This window comes from Balaenoptera ricei, chromosome 16 (genome assembly GCF_028023285.1).
Source record: "Balaenoptera ricei isolate mBalRic1 chromosome 16, mBalRic1.hap2, whole genome shotgun sequence".
NCBI classification, from domain to species: domain Eukaryota; kingdom Metazoa; phylum Chordata; class Mammalia; order Artiodactyla; family Balaenopteridae; genus Balaenoptera; species Balaenoptera ricei.
Window position 1 is genome coordinate 108,641,164 of NC_082654.1, and position 25,922 is coordinate 108,667,085.

Consider the following 25,922-nt stretch of genomic DNA (forward strand, 5'->3'; position numbering starts at 1 on the left):
CAAACACATTGCTGCAAATGGCAGAATTTCATCCATTTTTATGGCTGAATAATATTCCATTATATATATGTACCAATTCTTTATCCATTCATCTGCTTCCATGTCTTGGCTATTGTAAATAGTGCTATTATGAACACTGGGGTGTGGGTATCTTTTCTAATTAGTGTTTTTGTTTTTTCTGGATATACAGCCAGGAGTGCAATTGCTGGATGATATGGTGGTTCTATTTTTTGTTTTTTTAGGAACCTCCATACTGTTCTCCATAGTAGCTGCACCAATTTACATTCCCACCAACAGTGTAGGAGGGCTCCTTTTTATCCACATCCTCGCCAGCGTGTGTTATTTGTGGACTTTTAGGTGATGGCCATTCTGACTGGTATGAGGTGATCTATCATTGTTGTTTTGATTTCTATTTCTCTAATAATTAGTGATGTTGAGCATTTTTTTCATGTGCTGGTTAGCCATCTGTATATCTTCTTTGGAAAAATGTCTATTCAGGTCTTCTGCCCATTTTTTAATTGGGTTGTTTGGTTTGTGATATTGAGTTGGATAAGCTGTTTATATGTTTTCATTATTAACCCCTCATCAGTCATATCATTTGCAGATATTTTATCCCATTCGGTAGAACGTCTTTTTGTTTTGTCGATGGTTTCCTTTGCTGTGCAAAAGCTTTTAAGTTTAATTAGGTTCCACTTGATTATATTTGCTTTTATTTCTTTTGCCTCAGGAGACAGATCCAAAAAAAATATTGCTATGACTTACATCAAAGAGTGTTCTGCCTATGTTCTCTTCAATGAATTTTATGGTCTACAGGATTTAGGTCTTTAATCCATTTTGACATTATTTTTGCATATAGTGTGAGGAAATGTTCTAATCTCACTCTTTTACATGTAGCTGTCCAGTTTTCCAAGCACCACTTATTGAAGAGACTGTCTATTCTCCACTGTATATTGCCTCCTTTGTCATAAATTAATTGACCATAAATGTGCGGGTTTACTTCTCAGCTCTTTATTCTGTCCCATTGATCTATGTCTGTTTTCATGTCAGTACCATGCTGTTTTGATTACTGCAACTTTGTAACACAGTCTGAAGTCTGAGAGGGTGATACCTCCAGGTTTGTTCTTTATTCTCAAGATTGTTTTGATAATTTTGGTTTTTTTGTGGATCCACAGGAATTTTAAGATTATTTGTTCCAGTTCTATGAAAAACATCATGGGTATTCTGATAAGGACTGCATTTGATCTGTAGATTGTTTTGGGTAGTATGACAATTTTAACAATATTCTTCCAATCCAAGAGCACGGGATATCTTTCCATTTCTTTGTATCATCTTCAATTTCCTTCATCAGTGTTTTATAATTTTCAGAGTATAGGTCTTTCACCTCCTGTTTATTGCTAAATGTTTTATTCTTTTAGATGCAATTTTAAACAGGACTGTTATTTTTTTAGTCTCTCTTTATGGTAGTTCATTATTAGTCTATGAAAAAGCAACTGATTTCTGTATATTAATCTTGTATCCTGAAACTTTGCTGATTTCATTTATTAATTCTAAGACGTTTTGGTGGGTGTGGGATGGCCACGGCCACTGTGGGCGTTTACTCAAAAGCAGTATCTCGGAAGCATCCCAGATCTTTGAAGATGGCTGCTCCACCACAGCTCACCCCACCAGCCCTTCTTCAAAGGTACCTGCTCTGTGGTGTGGGCTGGCTAGCTTCTGATGGCCTGTCCCCGCCTCACACCGCCCTCCAATGCTGGCTGGGGGTGGCGCCCTCTAATCTGCAGAACCATCCCGTTCCTCTATCAGCTTTGGCATTTCTTTGGCTTCTTCCTAGTTTTCTGCTCCTTTGTGGCTTTATGCCCTTTTTGTATTCCTTCACTATCATTTTCTTGTGGTGTATGAAAGGGGGAGAGATAACATGTGTGTTGAAATTGCCACATATAACTAGCAGTCCTAAACTCATTTACTCCTAAATATCTGTAATTCGAATGAGCCTGATAATGGGTTTCTGAATCTGAGCTTTCCTACTTATCACCTCCTTAACCTTGGGTTAGTTACATAACCTTTCTTAACCTCAGCATCCCCACCTCACCCACCCCCAAAATATATATAATAAATACATTTAGCATCATTAACTTGAGAAAGACGTTATAGTTGAAGGCAGGCATATTAATGACAACAACAACAACAAAAACTCAATGAAAGACAAAAAGGGAGTGAACATCAAATAAACAGCATTATGGGGCATTTTGATTTTAAGCCCAACAGTCTGATAGTTCAAGACTCATACTAAAGGAGATTCATACTTTCCATCTCAAAAGCTGATCTGTAATCAGACGTTACATCGCACTCAGGGTAGTCTTTTAAAGAAAGTAGTGGCATATATAATATTTTACTGAATAATTTCTACCAGTAACGAATTTCTTTTTAAATGAGGGGAACCCAAAATATGTATATTATTACCCTATCCACCGAAGATGGCAGGCAAATTAGTGAGAAAAACAATTTTTTCCTTAGTGTCTACCTCTCCAAGCCATGACCCACACTTGTTTTTAATTTTCCTCTCTCTCACACAGACACACAGTTTCTGAACGCAAGGAGAGAAGACATTTCCGCTACGTACAAACCATCACACCTTTGGACTTGCCAGTTCTAAGGCCCCGTAGCTATTTTCTAAGGGATCGCTCCGTGCTTTCAGTCTCACCGAGAAGTACAGCAGGTTACCTGGACGTGTTTCTAAAGAAACCACAGTCTTCGGCTGCACACTGTAACATTCTGTCTAGCTTTCATACGGGACGTTCCGCACACGGTGGAGATGAGAGCAGGGAAGGTGCTCCCTGTGGTCTCCAGGAGGGAGCCAAGGGGACCCTCTCAAATGACACCTGGTCCCCCTCAGGACAGCTCAGGCTGTTCATCTGCATCACAAGAGCCTTCCCCTCTGTGGGCACAGGACATTGAGCCCCTCACCCACGTGAGCCCATCCTTATCCCAAGCCCTGGATTTCCATAAAGTTGCTTCAAGGGGGAATCAAATAAAATCCTTCCTTGGCAGAATGGAAGCTGTGAAAAGACTGGAAAAGCTGAATGAAAATCTACATATCATGCAAATACAACAGGGCCAGATTTTTTTTAAAAAATTGGTTAACAAGATTTCAGCGTAGGAAATGAGATTCAGTGTGTCTCTGTGGTGCACTTTGGCTGCTCAGTAAAGAAAAGAAAAAATTCTAACTCAGAGGAGTTTTAAAAAAAAAAGGGGTATGTTGAACCTTAGCCCAAAGGCTGTTTCCAGGTACTGTGGTATCTTGGAAGGGAGAGGTATTGGGTCCGTCACTCATGGAATGAACAGGTGAGGATCACAATTCTACACGCCTCCCGAGGCCAGTATGTAAAAGAGAAGCCCCGTGGCTCTGCCTCACGTGATTTCAGAGGTGTCAGCACCATATGGGCCACGGCGCCATCAGCAAGTCCACAAGAGCCACCAGCAGCTGCGGACTATGCCCCATCGCCCTGCATTGGTTAGTACTCACAGCAGAAGCTTTCCTTTAACGGTTCTTTGTTCTTTCAATAGCCAGTTGATCATTTAATTGTCAGCTCACTGCCTATCTGGGTTAAACCCATGGCTGCAGGTGGCTGCTGTCTAAGATCCGACCTATGATGTATCTTTTGTCATTTTCTCCTCCAAACAACTGTTAAATCACCTCCCCCATTCCAGGAGTTATAAAGACGTGAACAGGGAATGATGAATACATAAATGGACAAATGAAAAAAAAAAAAAAACAGGACATGCTTTTGCAGATAATAACATTAAGAGTCATTAGAGAACCTCAAGGAATCTCAAACTCCCTGCTAATGTTTCGTGGATCAAATTACCTAATTTGATGGGGAAAATGAGGCATTTTGGCTATGTGAATTCTCCTTTGACCAAAATTTAACCAAAGCATTAGCTAAGCTTGAAAAACCTGAGGTATTACAGTGAAAATAACATTATTAAACATACCTCACGTAAATTAACTCATTCATCTCCCTACCTATGAGCAGGTATCCCCATTTTACAGATGGTAATACTGAAGCTGAGAAGTGAATGATGTGCTCAAGGTCACAAGCCCCTGTGACAGAGTCAGGATGCAAACCTTGGCAGTCTGGCTTCAGAGCTCTCTCATGTAAAGCAACTCAAGGGTGATGAGGTTACCGTGAAGATTTAAATTATAAAAATCAACTCATGCACAGTAAAATGAACACAACTTGAAGATGAGACAACAAATCTGTCCTGAACATAAGGACGGTATCTTGGAAGATGCAATTTTAAGAAAACCTTGAATAAAAAGTGCAAGTCTGGGGACTTCCCTGTTGGCGCCGTGCTTAAGAATCTGCCTGCCAATGCAGGGGACACGGGTTTGAGCCCTGGCCCGGGAAGATCCCACATGCTGCAGAGCAACTAAGCCCGTGCACCACAACTACCGAACTTGCGCTCTAGAGCCACCCACGTGCCACAACCACTGAAGCCCGCGCGCCTAGAGCCCGTGCTCCGCAACAAGAGAAGCCACCACAATGAGAAGCCCGTGCACCACAGCGAGTGGCCCTTGCTCACCGCAACTAGAGAAAAGCCCGCACGCAGCAACGGAGACCCAACGCAGCCAAAAACAAAAATAAATAAATACATGAATGAATGAATGAATGAATGAATTTTTAAAAAAGTGCAAATCTGGAGAAGTAAGGCAGCTATCAAAGGCTTGCCTTTGATAATGCATAATTTTCAGTGTCATTGGCTACAAGAATGGGAAGGAGAAAGAAAACTCTACGAGAGCAAAGAAAGGGTTCACTGCATAAAAGCCGAGTGGCCCAGATCATTACTGAGCAGAGTTGCCCAGCTTTCCTTTTATTTCTTAAGTGGGACAAAGAGCGAAATAAATTTTGGATCTGAACAAATGCAAGGTAGGTGGGTTTTAGTAAGTTCTAGGGGCTCTGAGACCTTATCTTCCAGAGACCTTGACTTCCAGCTTTACTGCACCAGTGTTACCCAACGCCAAGTTCGTGTGCTCAACGCTCAGTGAGGCATAACAAACCCAAACGTCGGAGTTTGGAGCAGAGAAAGGTTTATTGCAGGACCATGCAAGGTCCTCCCCAAAAGCCCCAAACTCCTTGAAGGGCTTAGCACTTTTAAAGGCAAGGTGAGGGAGGAGCGTGGTTAGTTGTTGCAAACTTCTTGGGGTCAGAATCCTTTGTTCTTGCCGCTGTCCAGGTAGGTCAGGTCACCATGTTCCGGTAAACCTCCAAGAAGACAAATGTTATTCTCTGTTCTGCAACTTTTTATCTCTATACGAATGGGAAAGTGCTATACCTTTAAAGGTCAGAGCCTTGAGAATGGGCTCTCCTGTATATTTCAGGCTACAGGCAACATTCTTAACTTGTAGCAAAAGCAATAAAATACAAAGGCTAAAGTCAAAGAAACAGATCTAATACGGAGACAGATTTGTTCTTCCTTATTACACCAGCAGCAAAATGCAAGGAAGTTTTCCCAGTGAACTGCCGCATGGGTCAAACTATACAGAAATATTAGAGTATTAACACAAAGGTGAAAGTAAAAGAAACATCCAGGGCTTCCCTGGTGGCCTCTTAATACCTCTTCCTAGAGAAATACGAGAGCATCAGTTCCTTCTCAATAACTGACTGAGAACACATCTGAGGACAAAGGATGAATAGGATGAACTAGCACGCAGTCCTAAAATGCTGCAGGGGGTGGGAACTGTGACCTCCCAGCACAGCATACATGTTTCCCAGCCCCCCCCACCCTCTGTCCCCTCAGCCACATGGAACCTACGTGACCGTAACCCACAGGCTGAATCCCGTGTGCAGCTGGGTGATTCCTCCCTGCTAAGAGCCCCCCCTGGACCTCAACAGGAGTTCTGTTTGTGGAGGTACTGGCCAGGCGCTAAGGTTAAGAACTGAGTTGATTGTGTCCGCTAAAGGAAGAATTTGCATCCCAGAATAGTACTATTGTTAGGTGGTACTCACTTCCCCCATATGAATTTAATAGTGTCCAATTCGCTATTAATTTTCTTCAGTGACTGTATAAAACCAGAAGGACAAAAAAAAAAAAAAAAAAAAAAAAGAAGCCACCAGGCATGAAATTCAAAGCAAATGCAGCCATGCGTCACTCAGCAATGGGGTTCATTTGATATGTAAAAGTATCCTCCTGCCCACAACTGCCACATTAGTGAAACTTAAGTGAATGTGTTTGGAATGGAGTGGCAGACTTCACCAGACACCTTTCCCCCGGGGCCCACCCTGCCATATGGTTCTCTCTACTATTTTCTCTCTTCATCTTTTTAACCATTAAAATAAAGTCCTGCCCTTTAAATGCTGCACCGGTGGTGGGGACACTAGTTTCTTTTTAGAGAGAAGTCTCATACATTTAGCTAAGAACTCCTGGGAGGACAAGGATATATACTGTGGAACAGGCACTGTTCTAAGCCCTTTACAGGAGATATTTTTATATTTTTATTATGATCCCATTTTTAGATGATTAACTGAGGCACAAAGAAAGAAGTTGTCCAAAACTGACTTGGGATGTAAACCCAAGAGTCTGATTTCAGAACAGTCTATGCTCATTACATCAAGATATGCTGTCCTGCCTGCCAGTCACAGGTCTCCAACTACAATGAGAATGGACAGACACCGCTGCCCATTGGCAAAAAGGGGCAAGAGGGTTATTATACATATTCTAGAAGAGTCCTTTGTTTTTATTTGTTCATTTAGCAGATGTCTGTACGAATAATACGCTTCAGTTAAAATATTACGGACAAAGATTACCATTGGAGAAAAGGATACATTTACATAGAGCTGGGTAACAGTAGTTTAAAAAATTAGTGAACTTAAAGATTTTTACAGAAAAGAGGCCCTGGAGAGAATGCCTGGAGGTGCTCCATATCCAGCAGCCAGGGCTGGGCCAGACACAGGAAGGGCCTTCAAGGCTTAAGGGCTGGCATCTTGGGGTGTAATAAGGGAACAACAAATCTGACTCCATACTGGATGTTTCTTTTTTTTTTTTTTAATTTTATTTATTTATTTATTTATTTATGGCTGTGTTGGGTCTTCGTTTCTGTGCGAGGGCTTTCTCCAGTTGGGGCAAGTGGGGACCACTCTTCATCGCGGTGCGCGGGCCTCTCATTATCGCGGCCTCTCTTGTTGCGGAGCACAGGCTCCAGACGCGCAGGCTCAGTAATTGTGGCTCACGGGGCCCAGTTGCTCCGCGGCATGTGGGATCCCCCCAGACCAGGGCTCGAACCCGCGTCCCCTGCATTGGCAGGCAGATTCTCAACCACTGCGCCACCAGGGAAGCCCTGGATGTTTCTTTTACTTTCACCTTTGTGTTAATACTCTAACATTTCTGTATAGTTTGACCTATGTGGCAGTTAATTGGGAAAACTTCCTTGCATTTTGCTACTGGTGTAATAGGGAAGAACAAATCTGCCTCCATATTAGATCTGTTTCTTTGACTTCAGCCTTTGTATTTTATTGCTTTTGCTACAAGTTAAGAATGTTGCCCGTAGCCTGAAATATACAGGAGAGCCCATTCTCAAGGCTCTGACCTTTAAGGGTCTAACACTTTTCTACTCATACAGAGATAAAAAGTTGCAGAACAGAGAATAACATTTGTCTTGCTGGAGATTTACGGGAACATGGTGACCTGACCTATGTGGATAGCTGCAAGAACAAAGGATTCCGAGACCAAGAAGTCTGCAACAACCAGCCACACCCCTTCCCCTTCCGGTATAAAAGAAGCCTCAATTCTAACTCAAGTTAAGATGGTTCTTTGGGACACTAGTCCCCCTTCTTCTCAGTCTGCTGGCTTTCCAAATAAAGTGGCTATTCCTTGCCCCAACAAGTTGTTTCTTGATTTATTGGCTTGTCATGTGGTGAGTTGTCTGACCTTGGACTCAGTAATGGGGGCAGAAATGGACCTTGGAAAGGCCAGTCTTACACCCTACATTGTGGTATGGATATGGCTTCTGTTGGACACCCGGTCTGCTCAGAAGCAGCTAAACACTCTTTTCTGGAAAATTCCAACCTTTTCAAAAAGAATTCCAATCTGCCCACACCTAAGAAGTCTTGTAAAGCTTCAATGGGAAGGGGAAATCAAAGAAGTTCTCTGTCTTATTCATGGGCACATGACGGAACTATAAACACTAGGGCCCCTAAGCGCCAGGCAGTGGGGAGAGAAGAGGGCAAACTAAGACTCTCTTTCATACACGCTACAGAGTCGGCCCCATAAAACCAATTCAGCTCTTTACAAAGGATTTCTACTAGATACGTACTTCTTCTGTTGTACTTGTCACAGAAAATCCCAAGAAAAAATGAGCTGGGCACAAAGTCCTCCTTCAGAGAGTGCAGTGAAGATTTGGGAACCAGAGTGCCAAGGACATCCCAAACAGCCCCTCACAGCCACCTCACCTTAACCTGCAGATTTCAGGGGAAATTCAAAGAGAATGTCTTTGTGCATTCCAATACAGATAGCAGAAAGAGTAAATTCTAGGGCTTCCCTGGTGGCACAGTGGTTAAGAATCCGCCTGCCAATGCAGCGGACATGGGTTCGAGCCCTTGTCTGGGAAGATCCCACATGCCGTGGAGCAACTAAGCCCACGCGCCACAACTACTGAGCCTGCGCTCTAGGGCCCACGAGCCACAACTACTGAGCCCATATACCACAACTACTGAAGCCCGCATGCCTAGAGCCCACGCTCTGCAACATGAGAAGCCACTGCATTGAGAAGCCCGCACACCACAACGAAGTGTGGCCCCCGCTCACCGCAACTAGAGAAAGCCCGAGAGCAGCAACAAAGACCCAACGCAACCAAAAAAAAAAAACAAAAAACACTAAATCTAGCTTATTAAAAAAAAAAGAGTAAATTCTAAAGCTTAACAATTTCCCTGCCCCTCAAGGTAAGTTTGAGAATGATACTCATGGCAAGTGTGTACAGAAAGGGCCCTGGAGGTTTGCTACTTTTAAGAACTGTATCATTTTTTTTCTTTCTTCTTATTTTAAAGATTCTCATTTTAAATATATCATGAGAATTTATAACTTACATTTAAAAAAAATGAAGTAAATGATTTTTAAATTGTTTTTGATTTAAAGAAAAGCTGCAAAGATATCAGAGAGTTCTCTTATACCCCTCACCCAGTTTCCTAGCTGTTACCAGCTTACATACTTTGGTATATTTGTTCAATTAATGCACCAATATTGGTATATTATTATTAACTGAAGTCCATAGTGTACTCAGATTTGTTTAGTTTTTACCTAGTGTCCTTTTTCTGTTTGAGGATCCCATCCAGGACACCACATGACATTGTCATAGTGTCTCTTTAGGATCCTCTAGGCTGTGACAGTTTCTCAGACTTCCCCTTTTTTGATGACCGTGGCAGTTTTGAGGAGTACGGGGCAGGGATTTTGTAGAATGTGCCTCAGTTGGGATGTGTCTAATGTTTTTCCCTAAACAGACTGAGGTTATGTTTTTGGAGAGGAAGACCACAGAAATGCCGTTCCCATCACATCAAGGGTACAAACCATCCACATGATTTGCCCCTGTTGAGGCCAACCTGGATCACCTGGCTGGGGCAATGTTTGCCAGGCTTCTCCCGTCTTCCCACAGTCCATCCTTCGGAGGTGAGTCACTAAGCACAGCCCACGTTCACGTGGAGAAGGGGAAGGCCATGACTTAAATTTCTACAATTTTTCAAGGTTTATGAAATTTAAACATTTTTTATAGCAATTTGCTTTTCAAGTAAAGATCTGTGGTTAAAATGAACGTTCATTAATATATTTGACATGAGCAGTGTTGCAGGTGGAGGAGATATAGGTCTCTGTATCACTATGTTTCTGTCAAGTTGAAAGATTTTTCTTTGAAGTAAAGCAAATACAGTCATTAACTCTTCTGCCCAGATCACGGTTGGCAAATACCTGGCATCTCCCCACGCGCCCGCGGCAGATGATGATCATTGCTAATGGCTCTGAGAGTGCTAATGCAGCTGTGTACGCAATGACAGAAGTACCAATGAAGGAAGCATGAGCACCCAAAGCAGCTCCACAGCCCTGGCAAGAGAAGCCTCCACTTACATCCATTTATCTGCATCAGGAAAAGCCCAGCAGGATAACGATGAAACTATTCATGGGAATTGTCTCTTTCTTATGGATTGGAGGGGTTTTCTTTCTCTTTCTTTTGCTTCCCTACCTTTCCTTATTTTCCCATAATGATCATATAGTATTTATACGCCATTTAAAAATTCTAAACCAAAAAAAAAAAAAAACAGATAAATATTGTCCATCTTAGGATTCCCTCCACCCCCCACGTCCACAGGAACATACATAATGCTCCCAAAGGCTCAGACACGATTTCAGCCACTTTTCACTTCACTCCTGCGTTATCAAAGGGGCGCAGCTTTATCCTTCTCTCTGGTTTGACCTCCGTTTACCCCAAAGTGACTTACTTCGTCTTCTGGAGCCGTTCTTGTGTGCGTGACCTGAAGCAAGGCACTGGACAGCTTTAGAACTCCTGAGCAACTCTCAGGGACACTATTGCCTAAAAAGTGCAAGACACACAGAAACCCACAGCATCCCTCCGCTGGCCGCGTGGCTCCGGCCCCAGTCACGCTCCGGACAGTCAGTTGCTGGCCAGCGGCTCTGAGTGGCTCTAAGGCCCAGGAGGTCTGCTGTGCTGCAAGGGAAGCTAAAGGCAATTCAAACCAAGACCACAGGTGGAATCCCCATCTAGGGGGCCCCAGCTCCCAGGAGGGAGCCGCAGTTTCACTCGAGTTCCATGAGGGACAGAGCAGCCTGGCACACAGCACCAGGGCCATCGCCAGCGAAAGGAAGGGACGGACGTTCGAGAGCATTCACTAAGCCTGCTACAATCCGGCTCTTTCAAAAAGCCGTTTCACTGAAGGCTACAGAGGGATTTGCCCGGACAAGCAACGCTGCGCACAGGGCACCGTGGCAGGCCACTCCCCTGCATAAATCCTTCTGCAAAGTTATTCAGAGCCGTTCAAAGACTACGTGTCATAGGACTACACCTCGACATAAGGACGGCCATTTCACGTCAACTACCCAATGAAGAGTCAACCAGTGTGATGAATTGGGCGATTGGGATTGACATGGATACACTGATGTGTATAAAACTGATGACTAATAAGAACCTGCTGTATAAAAACGTAAATAAAATAAAATTTTAAAATTAAAAAAAAAAAAAAAAGGAGTCAACCACCTTATTAAAGCTGAAAAGTTTTACCTATGACAATTGATACAGGGCATTGTCACTTGAAAGAAGGGAAAGAGAGAAAGAGAGATTCAGAGAGCTGGGTCTTTTAAACCTTTCCCAGCGACTGAGAGCCATGTCATTCTTTTGAAAATGAAGTTTCACACAGAACAATGAAGAATGGAGGAAAAGAAAAGGCGTTCTGGAAAGTATCAAAAGATTCCTTGAACGCCTGCTTCCAAAGAGAACAACTGAGTGAAGGGAAAAGAGAAAAAGGGAAAGAAAAAGTCTGCAAAAATGCTCTATCTGTGCCAGTCTGCCCAGGGCCTCTGTTTTTAAACACAATGCTGTTCCTGCAACTTGTGATGTGTTGGCAGATATCAACTCCAGCGGTTGAAGCTGGTGTGAAAAATGGGGGGAAATCATTAATTTAATCATTTCACTTTATCTGGCAGACACATGCTTTTAATTGTGATCCTTGGGAAAAAGCTGGGCTCCAGTCCCACACGTAGGAGGCCTCGGCCACCTGGCCGCTGGTAACCCGGGCTGCTGTCCCCGCCTTTAGTCCTTAATGGCTCTACGGAGAGACCAGCAAGGGCCGCGGCAGCTGCTATTGTAGCCAATTGCATTTTGAAGTCACACAGGCCCACAGGGGAAGCGCTAAATATAGGAGGAAGCAGGCACAGTCCAGGGCTGTGGGGAGAGAGCGCGGAGTGGCAGGGCTGGGCTGGGGTCTGATTCTGTCTCCTCCCGCTCTGTCCTGGCCCCGGGTCCCATTAGCCGTACAACAGTCACCGTGCCCAGCACAGAACTGCAGCACGCACAAGACAAAGGACCTCGGGGACGGCTGTCCCGCACCTTCATTGTGCAGGCTTAGCGCAGGAGTCTAGAATTTGGCTGTCTGCCTCATTCACAGACCCAGACTGAGCCCAGCACCCCGGAGCTGTCAAACCACACGTCTACACCCACTTACAACTCACCGCAGGGCATCTACTCTCAGATTTTTCTTATTTACGTTTTATTGCACATTCAAATCTACCAAGTTTGATGATGTCATTTCTAAAGCCCTGGAAAATCCTCAGCAGCGAATCAGGAAAAGTGGAGGAAATAAACCACTCACAGACAACTCTTTACAATTATCAGGAAGTGACAGAGTTCAAGAGAAAAACTACAAAAACCCGTCAAGAGAATTAAGAGAATCTAGCAACCTAAAATTATCTCATGGAACAGACCTTAAGGACATTAAATGGATCAGATGGTGGCAACCCCGCCTGGGTCCAGAAGACATCAGTTCTTTTTTCCATATACACTGTGTAGACTTAATACACTAAGATATGCAAAGGAGTACAACAAATGAGATGTTGGCACCAAGTATTTGCATAAATACGCATGTATACAGATACATACACATATACAGTTTTTACACTCTGATATTTTACAGGGTGAATCGCAAACCACTTACACAACTCAGTTAGCCAGAATGACTCATCGCCTAAGGATTTCAGGGCATAACAATTCCAATAGATTATTTTATCGCTAGCATTGACAGCCATGGCTTCATCGATTAAAAAATGTCTCAAGCAGGAAGCCTATTTCTCCATGGTCTCCCTTTCCAAAAATAACTAAGTTCCACCTCGAGAGCATGTGTGAGCAGAGGTTTATAATCCTCTGCCCCTGGATGAACAGTCCTGAGGGCCATGAGTTATTTCCGGCACAGATTAAAAAGAAGACCCAAGATTCTGTGCATTCATTGGCTGTAAGGCAGTAATATCACCGTGGTGACACTGACGCCCACCAGGAGCCACGGCTGAGACGGGAGTGTTGGGGACACAGCCAGGGAATCAAGATGTTGACAAAGTTATTTCAGTCCCGTCATGTCATCCGTACAAGACCAGAAAGACAACTCAAACCATATGACCAGTCGCAATTCAAATGCCCGCTTATTTAGCTATGTTGCTTATCAACATTATATTCATTCCATTGATTTATATGATTTCATAATATTATGCTTATGGATGACTGGTTAAATCTGGATTGATGCAAAAGGGTTGGGGGGAAATTATTAATTTAATAATTGCACCTGGTCCAGCTTGTCGTCCAAGGGGAAGAAGCACGAAGAAGGCTCCAGGGACTGAAGTGGATGGAGTGACCTCCTGAGGTTACAGCTACACCCCGACCAACCCCAAAAACAAACAGCTGGAGTCAAAGATGGCAGGCAAGCATTCTGAAGATAGAAACCAATACTACATAAATTCAACGTACAGTCAGCTGGCGTTTATCCACACCAGAAGGCACAGGAGGAGAAGAGGCCCCCCCAAGGCTGACTGGACCACCTCAGGAGGAGAAGAGGCCCCCCAAGGCTGACTGGACCACCTCTGCCTCCTTCGTGCTCTAAGAGGTGACCCCCGGGAATGGAGGGGGGTGGCAGGTGAAACTGCAAACAGAAAACTAAGCCCCGAAGAGTATGCTGTGCTAGAAGGAAGGGGCCACGGAAGCAAGTCACACCCACTAAGAAGGCAGGGCGACAGTCCCCGTGTGTTCTATTTGGCGTGTGTTACTGACGTGTGCGTGGAACACGTTTCTCTGTAGGCCTGTGAGACAGAGTGGATTCTCACGTCCCTGGAATAACTAACGACACGTTGAAAGGCTGAGGATTCAACGACATGACTTCTGAGGGATGCGTCCTTCAAGGCTAAACATGCAAATAGAAGTAAACATCATTTATTTTACACGTACTTGAAGAATTTCTGAAATAACAATACCAAGGAAATATTTGTATCTGAACCTTTCAGCCTATGTGTAAAACTGCAAGAAGACTAAATGTGTCTATCCTACTAATTTATACATTCATACATTCTTTCAACAAAGGTTTACTTAACACTTCCACGATGTACAACAAGGCAGAAGGAGCTGTGAAGACATAAAATTAAAAAGAGAAAGCAAAGGTGTAGGAGAAAAGTACAGAAAAAACTAGAGGGGAAAGAACCAGAACTATCCAGTGTACACAGTGTAAGAGATTATTCAGAGGAATGAAAGAGCAATGGAGTTCATCCGCGAAGACTTCCTAAAAGGGGTCTGACGTTTGTGACGCTCACGCGTTGGCAGAGAGAAGGAAAGAGCAGACGTTTCCCCATCAGGGACTAGGGATCATCAAAGGCAGGGAACTGGGGATTTCTAAAGAAGGGATCTGGGACATCCCTGGCGGTCCCAGAGGCTAGGACTCTGCGCTTCCACTGCAGGGGGCACGGGGTTCCATCCCTGGTTGGGGAACTAAGATCCTGCAGGCTGCATGGAGTGGCCCAAAAAATTAAAAAAATAAAAAAGAAAGAAAGAAGGGATCAGTCCGGCAGCAATGGAGGCTCTGTGACACAGAACAAGCTCAGACCCGGTGGACAACGGCCTCGGACGTGCTCCGACCCAAAGCCGCACATATCACACGGGGCCCCTTACCTTTGCCGTAGAAGAACCTGCGGTAGTAATAGGCCCCCAGGTCGATGTGCTCGATGACGTAGCGCCTGACCTTCTCCCTGTGGATTGGCTGATTCTCCCTGGGCACCTCCAGGACCGAGACGCCCGCGTTGGTGCAGTGCGAGCTGAGTGAGGACTCGAAGGAGGAACTTTCCCCGCAACTGAAGGAGGACGAGTTGGCCCTGGACAGCGCGATCCTCCTGTCGCCCTCCCCGCCTGTCTCATTCCGAAAGTAGGGACAGCTGAGGACCAGGTCGTTGCTCTTCCCGTCACCGTCGTCGGTGTCCAGGTTCTCTTTGGAGTTGAGGTCCTCTTTGCTCCCCAGCGGGGAGTCACAGCTGCCCGTCGGGCCCGCTGGCGTCGGGGTCTGGGATGCCGCCGAAGCCCCGGTGGTGATGTTCTTCCTCTTCCCCACGTTCGCCCTCGTGGCCATGGCTTCGTTGATATTAAACAAGATGCTCTGGACATCGTAATGTGCAAAACAGCGCTGGCAGTTCCAAGGGCGGACGCCCCTCTCCAGACGCCCGTCCTCCAGCTCGGAGGTGAACTTGAACGTCTCGTGCTCACTTTTCACGGTCCGCAGCTTGCGGAAGAGGGACGTTTCCATGGACTCCGCCTTCAGCCTCCGTTGGAAAGGCCTGTCCCTGTCTCTCCCCAGGAGGAGGGCACTGTCCATATAGTCTAATCCTGAGATGCGCACGAATTCGCCTCTAGAAATCTGTGCTGCGGCGTGAAGGCTGGGGGAGATTGCAGGGTCGCAGGGGAAAAACTCGGAGAACCCGAACGGGGCCATCGCCTTGTGGCCGTAGTTCTCTAGCCGGTACCCTCGGAGCATAGCAAAGAAGTTCTCCCCCGACAAGCCCTGCCGGTCGATGGAAGACGTGCTCCCGTACTCCCGGTGCAGGGCGGCCCCGGTGTTGGGGTTCACTGCATTTTGGTCTAAGACGTCTTCCGCGTCGATGTCGCTGATGGTGACATCACTATTGCTCCTCTGTCTTATGGGGTGCAGTCCTCTTTGCGGAGAGTGAACGAAGATGTCTCCGATGGTATACTTCGCCTCCACGAAGTCTAGGTCGAGCGGCTCCTCTTGCTGGCCGTCGCTCTGGTTGTTTTGCCCGTTATGCATGATGGACGTGACACTCTCGTAGCTGGTCTGGGACCGGCTTTCCCACAGGGCCTTGCAGGTCAGCTCCTTGGGGCAGTCCTTTTTAGGAGGCCACTCAGACACCCTTGCTCTGACACCCATCTTGGGCACGGCCGGGGTACCATTAGCCGGACCGCTGTTCTCATTGGAAGTGGAAGCATTTAAGGAAGTGGTGGGTCCCATGTTGCCGTTGACGGCTTTAAATTTTCGAGCAAAATAATCATCGGACTGCATGATTCTGGGAGGACCCTTGAACTTCGAAGAGGCTCTGCCAACCTTGTGCTGCTCTTCTTGTGACTGCCTGGGGTCACTCATGTCTACCGATGACGCAGGAAGCTCCAAGTCTCGCCAGAAAGACTGATGTAAATCTAATTACATTGTTATTTCCAAAGGCTTCTTCTATAGTTGTATTTTTTCTTGGTAACCAGAAGCAAACATCCTCAGAGTATGGTTTTTCCAAAACCAACTTGCTTCTCGGTTGCTGTAATAATTTTGAACACCTCTGTCCTTTTCAAAAGCATCCCTTAAGACATCTGGCCAGTTCCTTTACCTGAATTAAAAAACAGAAAATAGCCATTAACGATCACTGTAGCTCCAGTTCAATACATTCTCCACGTGGTTTCTTATCTGCCCTTCTCTCCAATTCCCCGTAACCTGTCGTGAAGTTTCATGGTTCCGCAGCGCTGTTCACACTCTCCTTCTCTCCGGAACTCTCTGCCTACTCACTCTACCTGGCTGCTTAAAATTTACACCACACAATCAAGCAGTACCCTCCCACGCTCAGCCCACATCGGAGCAAGGACGGCGTCCTCTATGTTTCCATGGCATCTGCACCTACACCAATCATAGCAGTTTCCCTTATACTCTAACTGCTGCTGTACTTATCAGTCTCCTCCACTAGCTACCTGTAAGCTCCTCTAAGCCAGGAGCTATGCCCTTCATCTCGGTATCAACATTATCTATTGATGTAACCTGGCTTAAATCAGGTAATCAAGCAACATTTCAATTAGTTATAAGAGTAACACAATGGTCATGGAATTGTTTGAGTATTCTTAAACTTTCTTTCAAACCAGTTAAACTCAAAATGTCCAGCAGCACAAAGGTCAATACCAGGCACTAACAATGAGTTTTCAGAATGCTCTCTTGCAAGCAAATAAGAACTCACAGAGATCCCCTGACAGTGAGAAGGAGTCTTCAAGAATCTGGTGTCTGAACAAGTACAACTTTCTAGTTCATTACACCACTAGCAAGTTGACAAATGTGCAGGGAAGCTTAGAGATTTAAAACACAATTTACCTTTGTGTCTGGTAGAAACTTGACTTCACCAACTCTCCTCTTTAATTACAAATAATTTTTTCAATTTGTTCTATCTTTAACTAGACAAAAATATTTTCTAGGTATTACTATTTCCCGAACTCATGGCTGTCTGGGAATCTTACTGTTGGCACAAGAATAAAAAAAAGAATGACTCTACCACGTCTGAAAATAATGATGGGAATAAAGATGTAATATAGCTGATTTCCCTCAGCCTTCACCAAAGCATAAAAAATAACCGCAATTCAGTTAGGAATAATGTTAAAATTCCAACTAGCTAAACAGTGTAAGGACTCTTTCCAATGGGTTCTTAATGACTTTGTGATGACCATGTGGTGGTCTCCTGGAATAGCAGATATTTTCTTAATGATGGCAGCTTGCTTTCTTCCCCATTGAGGAAAAAAAAATCAGTCTGGGCATGACAACATGCTGCTTGCTCCCAGGGAAGCTTCATAACTGAGGAAATCATGATATTTTAGGGTGTGAAAAACAGGGAGGGAATGAGCAGTCAGGTGCTTCCGTGCACTCGGCAGACCAGGATATGCCCAGAGTTCTCAGAGAGAGACCAGAGCTGACGGCATCTTATCTATTTCACTTAGAAGTATTGTATTTAAAAGAACCACAGATGATTCTGAATCATAGTTATTTCCTCTATAATTTAGATTATCATCAAATCCTTTCCCGGAAACTGAAAAAAAAATGACGACCGAGATACGAAAGAAAAAAACTTCTTGCCTAATAGCTCTCTGTTGAAATGGTATTTGATTCACACTGTAGTAGGCTTCTGCATAATCTATACATTCTATTAAGTCTCCTGCTTACAGAACACTCAACACAATTTGAAAGGGTAAGAAAAGCTTCTAATGGTTGGTACAGAGCTATGTGAATTGTCAAGAGGCATTAATCTGATACCCATTTTCATTATCTAATACTAATCTGTATCCTTATTACCGAGGAAAGAACCATGCCCTGCCAAGTACCCAGTTCCAAACACTGAACAGTGACATTTCTAGAAATATAATCAGGAACTAAGTGCTCACCACCTCAAGGAATTAGAAAAAGAGCAACAAAATGTACCAAAAGAAATCAGGAAAGAAGGAATGAATAAAGATACAAGCTGGAATTAATGGAATAGCAGGGGGTAGGGGATAGAAAGAATAGACAAATCCAAAAAGTGGATTTTTTTTTTTGAAGAGTAAGAAAATAGATACACTCCTTCCCAAATCTGAAAAAGGGAAAGACAGACAGACAGACAGAAAGAAAGAAAGGAAGGAAGGAAGGAAGGAAGGAAGGAAGGAAGGAAGAAAGAAAGAAAGGAAGAAAGAACGAAAGAAAGAGAGAAAGAAAGAAAGAGAGAATAATATTACATAAGTTTGGAAATGAGAAAGGAGACATGACCACACACATAGGAGGTACTGAAATAAATATAAGCGTAAAAGAATTATACCACAAGCAACTCTACAGCAACAAATTTAGAAACATAGAAGAAACTAAGATTTCCTGGCAAAACACAAACTCCTCAAACCCATCCAAGAATGGAAAATTTAAATAGAGTGATTAGCACCAAAGAGAGTAGAAATATAACAATCCCTAACTAAAAATATGACCAACGTATGCACAAAATGCAAAGAGCTACCTTAACCACGACTTTGAAACCCCTTCATCCTCCCATTTATGAGACCAAATGCTATCTAAAAATGTAGTTTGTACCTTGCTTTCCTTCCTTTTCCCTGTCGCGGCACACACTGAAATACCAATGTCCCCACAGCACATGGCAGTCCAAGCCGGCAGGTGCTCAAGGCTCGGGGCACAGGTGAGACTCTGGTCCCCCTCCCCAACTCCACCACCAGCAAACCAGCACCTCCCCTTACCAGCAGCCCACTCCCACACCCCAGAAGGATGCTCTGAGTTCAAGCCACCTGCCAGGAATGTGTAAAACACAGAAACCTGAAAACCAGGATTAACGTGCACAACACAGACACTGAATAACTTGTTCTGGAAAAACTAACCATAAAGTTATCAGAGGTCACTGGGCTTGGACTCATCTCTGAAAACTGGTCTTCCAAGCTTTCACATCCGTTTACATTTACAATAGTATCATTGTTTGCAACAGACAGCATTAAAACTACAAAGTCTTTATTCCATAGATCTATTATAGATATGGAAGGGCTTCCCTGGTGGCGCAGTGGTTAAGAATCCGCCTGCCAATGCAGGGGACACAGGTTCAAGCCCTGGTCCGGGAAGATCCCACATGCCAGGGAGCAACTAAGCCTGTGCGCCGCAACTACAGAGTCTGCGCTCTAGAGCCCGCAAGCCACAGCTACTGAGCCCACATGCCACAACTACTGAAGCCCATGTGCCTACAGCCCGTGCTCTACAACAAGAGAAGCCACTGCAATGAGAAGCCCATGTGCCGCAACTAGAGAAAAGCCCGTGCACAGCAACGAAGACCCAATGCAGCCATAAATAAATAAATAAATAAATAAATCTATTAAAAAAAAAAAAAAGAAATGGAAGACACCGACGACTGTCAGAAAGTAAGGATTATTGCTTTAAAACATGAATGAATAATAGCAGCAAATAAAAATAGATGAACTAGTGTTGAATTTTACTATTAGGCTTGCCAAAAAACACAAAAACTGTAGCAAACTCAGAGCACACAAACCCTTTGCCAAAGAAATCTTCTGAAAATATTCCTTCAGTTATGATTTTTTAATTTCGTGCGAGCGATAAGAACATTAGCTGTATCAGACGGCTACTAGTTTTTCCTGTCTCGGATGTATTCCTCTTTCTTGCGGTAATGGGTACCATACCTCTAGAACCATTTTATTTATGTGGGGCTAACTCCACCCGTAACATGCGACCCAGGTTTGACCAATGCAAGTGCTGCATCTTCAGGCCAGAGTGACTGGTCCAGGGGTGAACCCAGGAGCCAAGCCAGGAAGGGTACCCCAACACGGGTGCTCTGACCCTCGGCAATGCCCAAGCAGCAGTGGGCTCACCTTGCCAATGGGACTGAGAATGGAAACAGCAGCACGAAGCAGGGCCAAGCGAAAGAAATGAGGACTCCTAAGGATGCGGCTCTGGAACCAGTTCCAGAATTTTCCAGCTGCTTGAGCCAACTGATCACCTGTTTTGGTTTATTCAGTTTGACTTAGATTTCTGCGTTTTCCAGGCTAATTTTAAATGTCCTAAGAGACCCAGCTTCTATTCAGTTAAAGACCAAAGACAGGAAATTTGACGAACACAGCTACCGTGGCATGGTGTTGCCCAGATCGCCTGGTCAATGAATGAATGGACGGAAAGTCACAGTTCTGGCACCAGCATCCAAATCAAAACCAGAGCCTTCTGGGCAAGATCCCTGCTCTAATTCCATAATTACATATCTTTTAACACCTTTTATGTGTGCCACTAACAATTCAAAGTGTTCAAAGCCAAAAAATTCTTGACACAGTAGCTGATTAATAAACAATCTGCAGTTGCAACAGAACTCCTGCAAATCCCTTCCTGCCACCTTTTACTCCTAGCCACATTTTCTAGCTTGTTGTAGCTCCTCGAATAAATCTCTAACAACAGAATGATAGAGGGCACCTTCCTTTTAAAGATACTACTAAAATACTTATATATTTGAACACTGTGATAAAAATAAAACACCTCAAAACAATTATAGCATTTGTTTTTTCAGGAAGATAAATTGGAAATAATAACATCATCCAATTTAAAAAGTATTATGGTTCATGGGGAAGAACTGAAATCAATGTCTTGGAAAAGTAGATGTCAAGAAGGAATGGTACAGGCTCTGAACAGGGAGAAATGCAGAAAGGAAACAATGGAGGGAATGAAAATCTAAAGCATGAGCTGGAATGACCTCTGGAACAATCCAGAACCTAGAGGTCAGACTGTGGATGAGACAGAGAGACAGAGACAGGCACACACATGCGTGAGTGCACACGTGCGCGCACACACACGCACGTGCGCACACACGAGACACCCTACACCAGTGAAATCAATCCTGTTTGCCCTGTAGGGCCACAGATGAAAAGTGGGGATCTGGAGCGAACATGCCTGCTTACAGGCACCTGAAACATAAGACCCCTTTGCATCTCTCATTATCTTTAGTTTTTCCCCAAGTTCTAACGTTCTGCCCGTTTCCATGAAGCATTCAGTTGAGAAGTTTCTGGAAGACCGGGATTTGCGCTCTTAGTAGCATGTACGTGCATGCAATGAAGCTGTAATCTAGGAAGCATCCTGCAAATATTGTACCTGTCCCCAGATTTATTCTTCATACTCCTCAGGTTTATATACACCTTTTATGTTCAAATCCACCATGAATGTCAAAAGCAGGTCAGGGAGCCGTGCAGCCGACTGATGTCCAAGGGTCCCAAACTGATGGAAGGGACAGGAGAAGGATGACAGTTCAGAGAAGCGTCTCGAAAGAGCAGCCTGCAGAAATTAGGGGGCTGTGACTGGCCCCCAGACAAAGCACAGAGCACACAGTTACAGGTGGGCACCCCGACAGAACAGGGAAAATGCAATTTGCAAAGCACAGAACGCTCTTTACCCAAAGTCTGGAAGGGGTTTGGTGAGTCTGCGACACTACCATGAAATACGGGCCAACTCTCCAGGTTGGTCCCGTCCTGGTCATCTCCTGCCCCGCTCCCCGTAGCAGCCACTGAAAGACCTTCCTGCCCCAGCATCTCAGCAAAGACCGCAGCTTCTTACTTCTCAGAGGACAAAGAAGCCAACACATCTCTTTCAGCTCTTATCATCACTTCACGAACTTACCCTCTTCTGACCCCGTCCTTCCATGTTACCCTTTGTTGACAACTTTTTTGAGACTTGCCATCTTTCCCAAGATAAAAACCCGCATTACGGCTCACCAGCCTCTTCCCAACCACCCTGCTTAATCGGAAGCATCTGCTCTCCTCCTTCCCCTCCCTCCTGCTCCACGCTGGGGCCCAGCCGTCCTCAGCGTCTTCAGGCTGCGCCCTCTCCAGGCCTGCGTCTGAGCTGCTGCCTCTAAACGCAGCATCACCTGCCAACCCTTCATCTTCATCCTGCTCATTCCCCGCCCCCCGGCCCCAGGTGCCCCTCCACCCGCTCCGCGGCGTCCTCTACTTCCTCGTGGAAACACCCCTGTCCACACCTTACCACGTGTGCCTGTTTCTCTCTCTCCGACTCTCCGCGAGGCCCCAGGGCTCTGACTGTTTTGTTCCCCACTTTATCCGCGGTGCCTCGCACGGTTTCCAGTACGTGGTAGATGGTCCATAAATATTATTAAATGAATTAACAAATTACTAAACAAATATGGCAGGCAGTCATCCTTCATAATATAAAACACTTACTATCGAAATGGCTAGCTCTTGTAGTTACAGAATCTACTATAAATCAAAAGTTTAATCATTTTGCAAAAAACATGATTATTATAGAAATAGGGACAGTTGTTAACTCTTTGCAGGACACTCATACCCAAAGCCTCACAACAACAGGCTACCTTGAACCTACATTCAGCAACTGCTCCACTCGGAAAGAGAGCTTCCCACCCCCGTTTCTGTACCAGCCAAATGCAGTGATGGCAGACAGGTCTTCCAACTGTACAGAAAGCAAGAATGCCGTACTTCACCTTCTAACCATCTCAGCAGCATCTTAGGCTAAAGGCCCGTTCCCAAACACGAAGAGCATAAGGAAGCCTGCATGACCAATCCTGTCCCCTCCTGAGTCGGGCAGAGCAGCCGATAGGGTGCAGAGCTCCATTTTGCTGCAGGTGGCTGGTGCCAGCGTCCTGGAGATCTGGAAGTACGCCTGCGAATGGTATCACTCCAAAACAGCATGGCAAGAGGAAACCGTGCAATCAGAGGTCCTGGTCGAAAGGGTACCTGGGCCTCACGTCCCAGTTAAGAGATGAAGGGATATGAACCCAAGACCCCCGCACATCACGTTTTTAATGAACAGCTGTGAGTCTGCTCCTGACCTTCCTCTGTGATTTTACACCATTTCGTCATTCCAACAGATCGCAATACACTGGTTAGGATAGCTTTCAACAGGCAAATGCAGAGTTCTCAAACGAAAATGCCATGCATTTTTCCAAGAAAAGCGACAAGTGCTATTTCATGAAATATTAAGAAAGCATTAAAATAAAGCGGACCCTGGGCTTCCCTGGCGGCACAGTGGTTAAGAATCCACCTGCCAATGCAGGGAACAGGGGTTCAAGCCCTGGCCCGGGAAGATCTCACATGCCGTGGAGCAACTAAGCCCGTGTGCCACAAGTACTGAGTCTGTGCTCTAGAGCCCGAGAGCCACAACTACAGAAGCCTGCGCGCCTAGAGCCTGTGCTCCACAACAAGAGAAGCCACTGCAATAAGATGCCCACGCACCACAGCGAAGAGTAGCCCCCGCTCGCCGCAACTAGAGAAAGCCCGTGCGCAGCAACGAAGACCCAACGCAGCCAAAAATAAATAAAATAAATAAAATAAAAATAAATAAAAAACAAAATAAAATAAAGCGGACCCTCATACTTGCAATTATGGGGCCCACCATTACCACCTGCTCCTTCCTGCCTTAATTCTACTTAAGAGTATCTTCAATGTACTACTTTCTTGACTTTATGGATAAATGATTCACACTGCTACCTTGGTGTGGTTACAAAAAACTTAATCAAAGAAAAGGAAGAGTCCTTTAATTTCTTCCTGAGGATTTTATAAAGAGAACAGAATAATAATCTGCAGTGAGGCCTCAGTAGCATGAATAGGTCCTCTCCAGGTAACTCCCCAAACCTGGACACTGACCGTTTGCTGGGACAGAAGACACGGGGTTCATCCTAGAATCATCATCAGTGAAAAGGGATCTCAAACCTGTTTCTCCAGACAGTGTCCTTCCTTTCTTTCAGTGCATTTTCAATGTCAAGGACATCCCCCCTCTAACAGTTTCCAAGTATTCTTACATTTCATCAAATTCTATGGCTCTTGCTCCCCAGGGGGGAAAAAAAAATCCAAAATTGTCACCAGCACTCGGTGGTCACTTTAAAATCTACACGTGGACCTGTGGGATCTCACGGGTGGCAGGGCGGCCCTGAGAGAGGAAGGGCTGGAAGAGGCAGTGAAAGACCCCTCAGAGAAATGAAAGAATTTCAGAGCTGGAAGGACTGATCTGTTCTCATGCTGATGGTCTTGGTAATAATTTTTCAAGGACAGAACAGAAATGGGGAAAATGTGATATTTAAGCATAACTGTGTTTCAATAGAATGTTTTTCCAAGTTTTCCATAAGACATCAGTGAGTCTTCAAGAGCAATATTATAAGTTGAGCCACTTACCAGGACTGCAGCTGGAGCAAATGGATTGAAAACCACAAAATGCACAAATTATGAGCCTCATTCAAGGGAAAAAATGGTTAAAGTTACAGGACAGATTTATAATAAAAGTATAACTACCACAGAAACATTTATTTTTCATACGCATATTCTATCAGCTGTAATACTAACATGCATAACTGAGCAGGGAATAAAAACAGGAACGAACGTTCCCCAGGTTCATCCTCTCTGTGGCCGGGAAGACGATAGAGCTGAGGTGTGCTCACGCGCAAGGTCTAATCACCTGAAGTGCATTTCCCATAACATCACTAAGTTCAGGTACGTTCAGCCAGGTATTCAATGAAGCTATGACCAAAGACCTATAAAGCGATCCATTAGCTCAAATTCTTATCATGGTATAGACCACGAACATCAAGGATAGAAACAATCTGACAAATGGGCTATTATTCAATAATAATGGTCATGAATGGATATAGATGGTCCATAATAATCATACTTTGCTAAGTTTTTGGTAGATCTGAACAAGAAAATTTGTTCTTAGCCATTTATCTTGAATTAAACATTGGGATGGTACCAAAGATAAATGTTTGGAGCATGAGAATATTTTTTATCACTGGGCATTTATTTTATAATTTATAAAAAAAATTTTTTTGGAACTATCGTTGATTTACAATAGTGTGTTAGTTTTAGGTATACAGCAAAGTAATTCATACATATTCATAATTCTTTCCCATTATAGATTGGAGCATGAGAATACTAAAAAAAAGAGCAAAATTCATCCCCTTGAGGTTTTATAACATAGAGGTAATGTATGATTTGTGAAGAATAATTCTTTTTGGGGTGAGTGGAACGTTCACGCTGGTGTTAGACCATTTTTCAAAGCGCTCCATGATGCTCTTTGGAAGAATTTCTCAAGTGATGTCCCCAGAAAACCTGATGCCCTTGGTGTAGTTAAGGACTTTTTCATCAAAGTAAAGCAGAGACCCCAGTAAAAAGTGTCTAAAGGATTCAGTCTCCACTGGAACCCTGTATTATGACTCTACATTATCCTGAATCATAATCCGTGCTGAATAAAAGGGCCAAATCAAAGGTTTGTTAGATGGAGCCCTCGTGTGACTTTCTAAGTGAAGCGCCAATACGCTTCGCCAGAGCTGGATCCTGGTCCAGCCTATTCACTGGTGTCCCCCCGGCCCCTAGAGACGGGCGGGGCACTTAGTTGGCACTCAGCATTAGCGTACATCCATCCATCTAAACGGAAATAGTTGCAAACCAAACTACCCCAAAGCACGGGCTCAACATACCATCGGGACACACACAGAACACAATGATTCCCGATTCTCTCTTTTTGGGTTCTTTGCTGGCTCCTCCTCTCTCTTTAAGTGCTGACGCTCCTCGGGGCTTATTCTAGGCTGCCTTCGCTTTTAATTCCACCTATCTCCTTGTGCAC

The 25,922-nt window shown here is 44.5% G+C and overlaps 1 protein-coding gene across 4 annotated transcripts in view; it reads right to left on the reverse strand.

The window, feature by feature from the left end:
* SIPA1L2 (signal induced proliferation associated 1 like 2) overlaps nucleotides 1-25,922 on the reverse strand; it is a 217,210-nt gene that overhangs the window by 92,264 nt on the left and 99,024 nt on the right. For all 4 annotated transcript variants that reach the window (XM_059900962.1, XM_059900959.1, XM_059900960.1 and 1 more), the window contains one exon: nucleotides 14,693-16,404. In XM_059900962.1, the coding sequence (XP_059756945.1) occupies nucleotides 14,693-16,169 (1,477 nt within the window). In that variant the 5' untranslated portion in view covers nucleotides 16,170-16,404. The remainder of the gene's footprint in view (nucleotides 1-14,692; nucleotides 16,405-25,922) is intronic.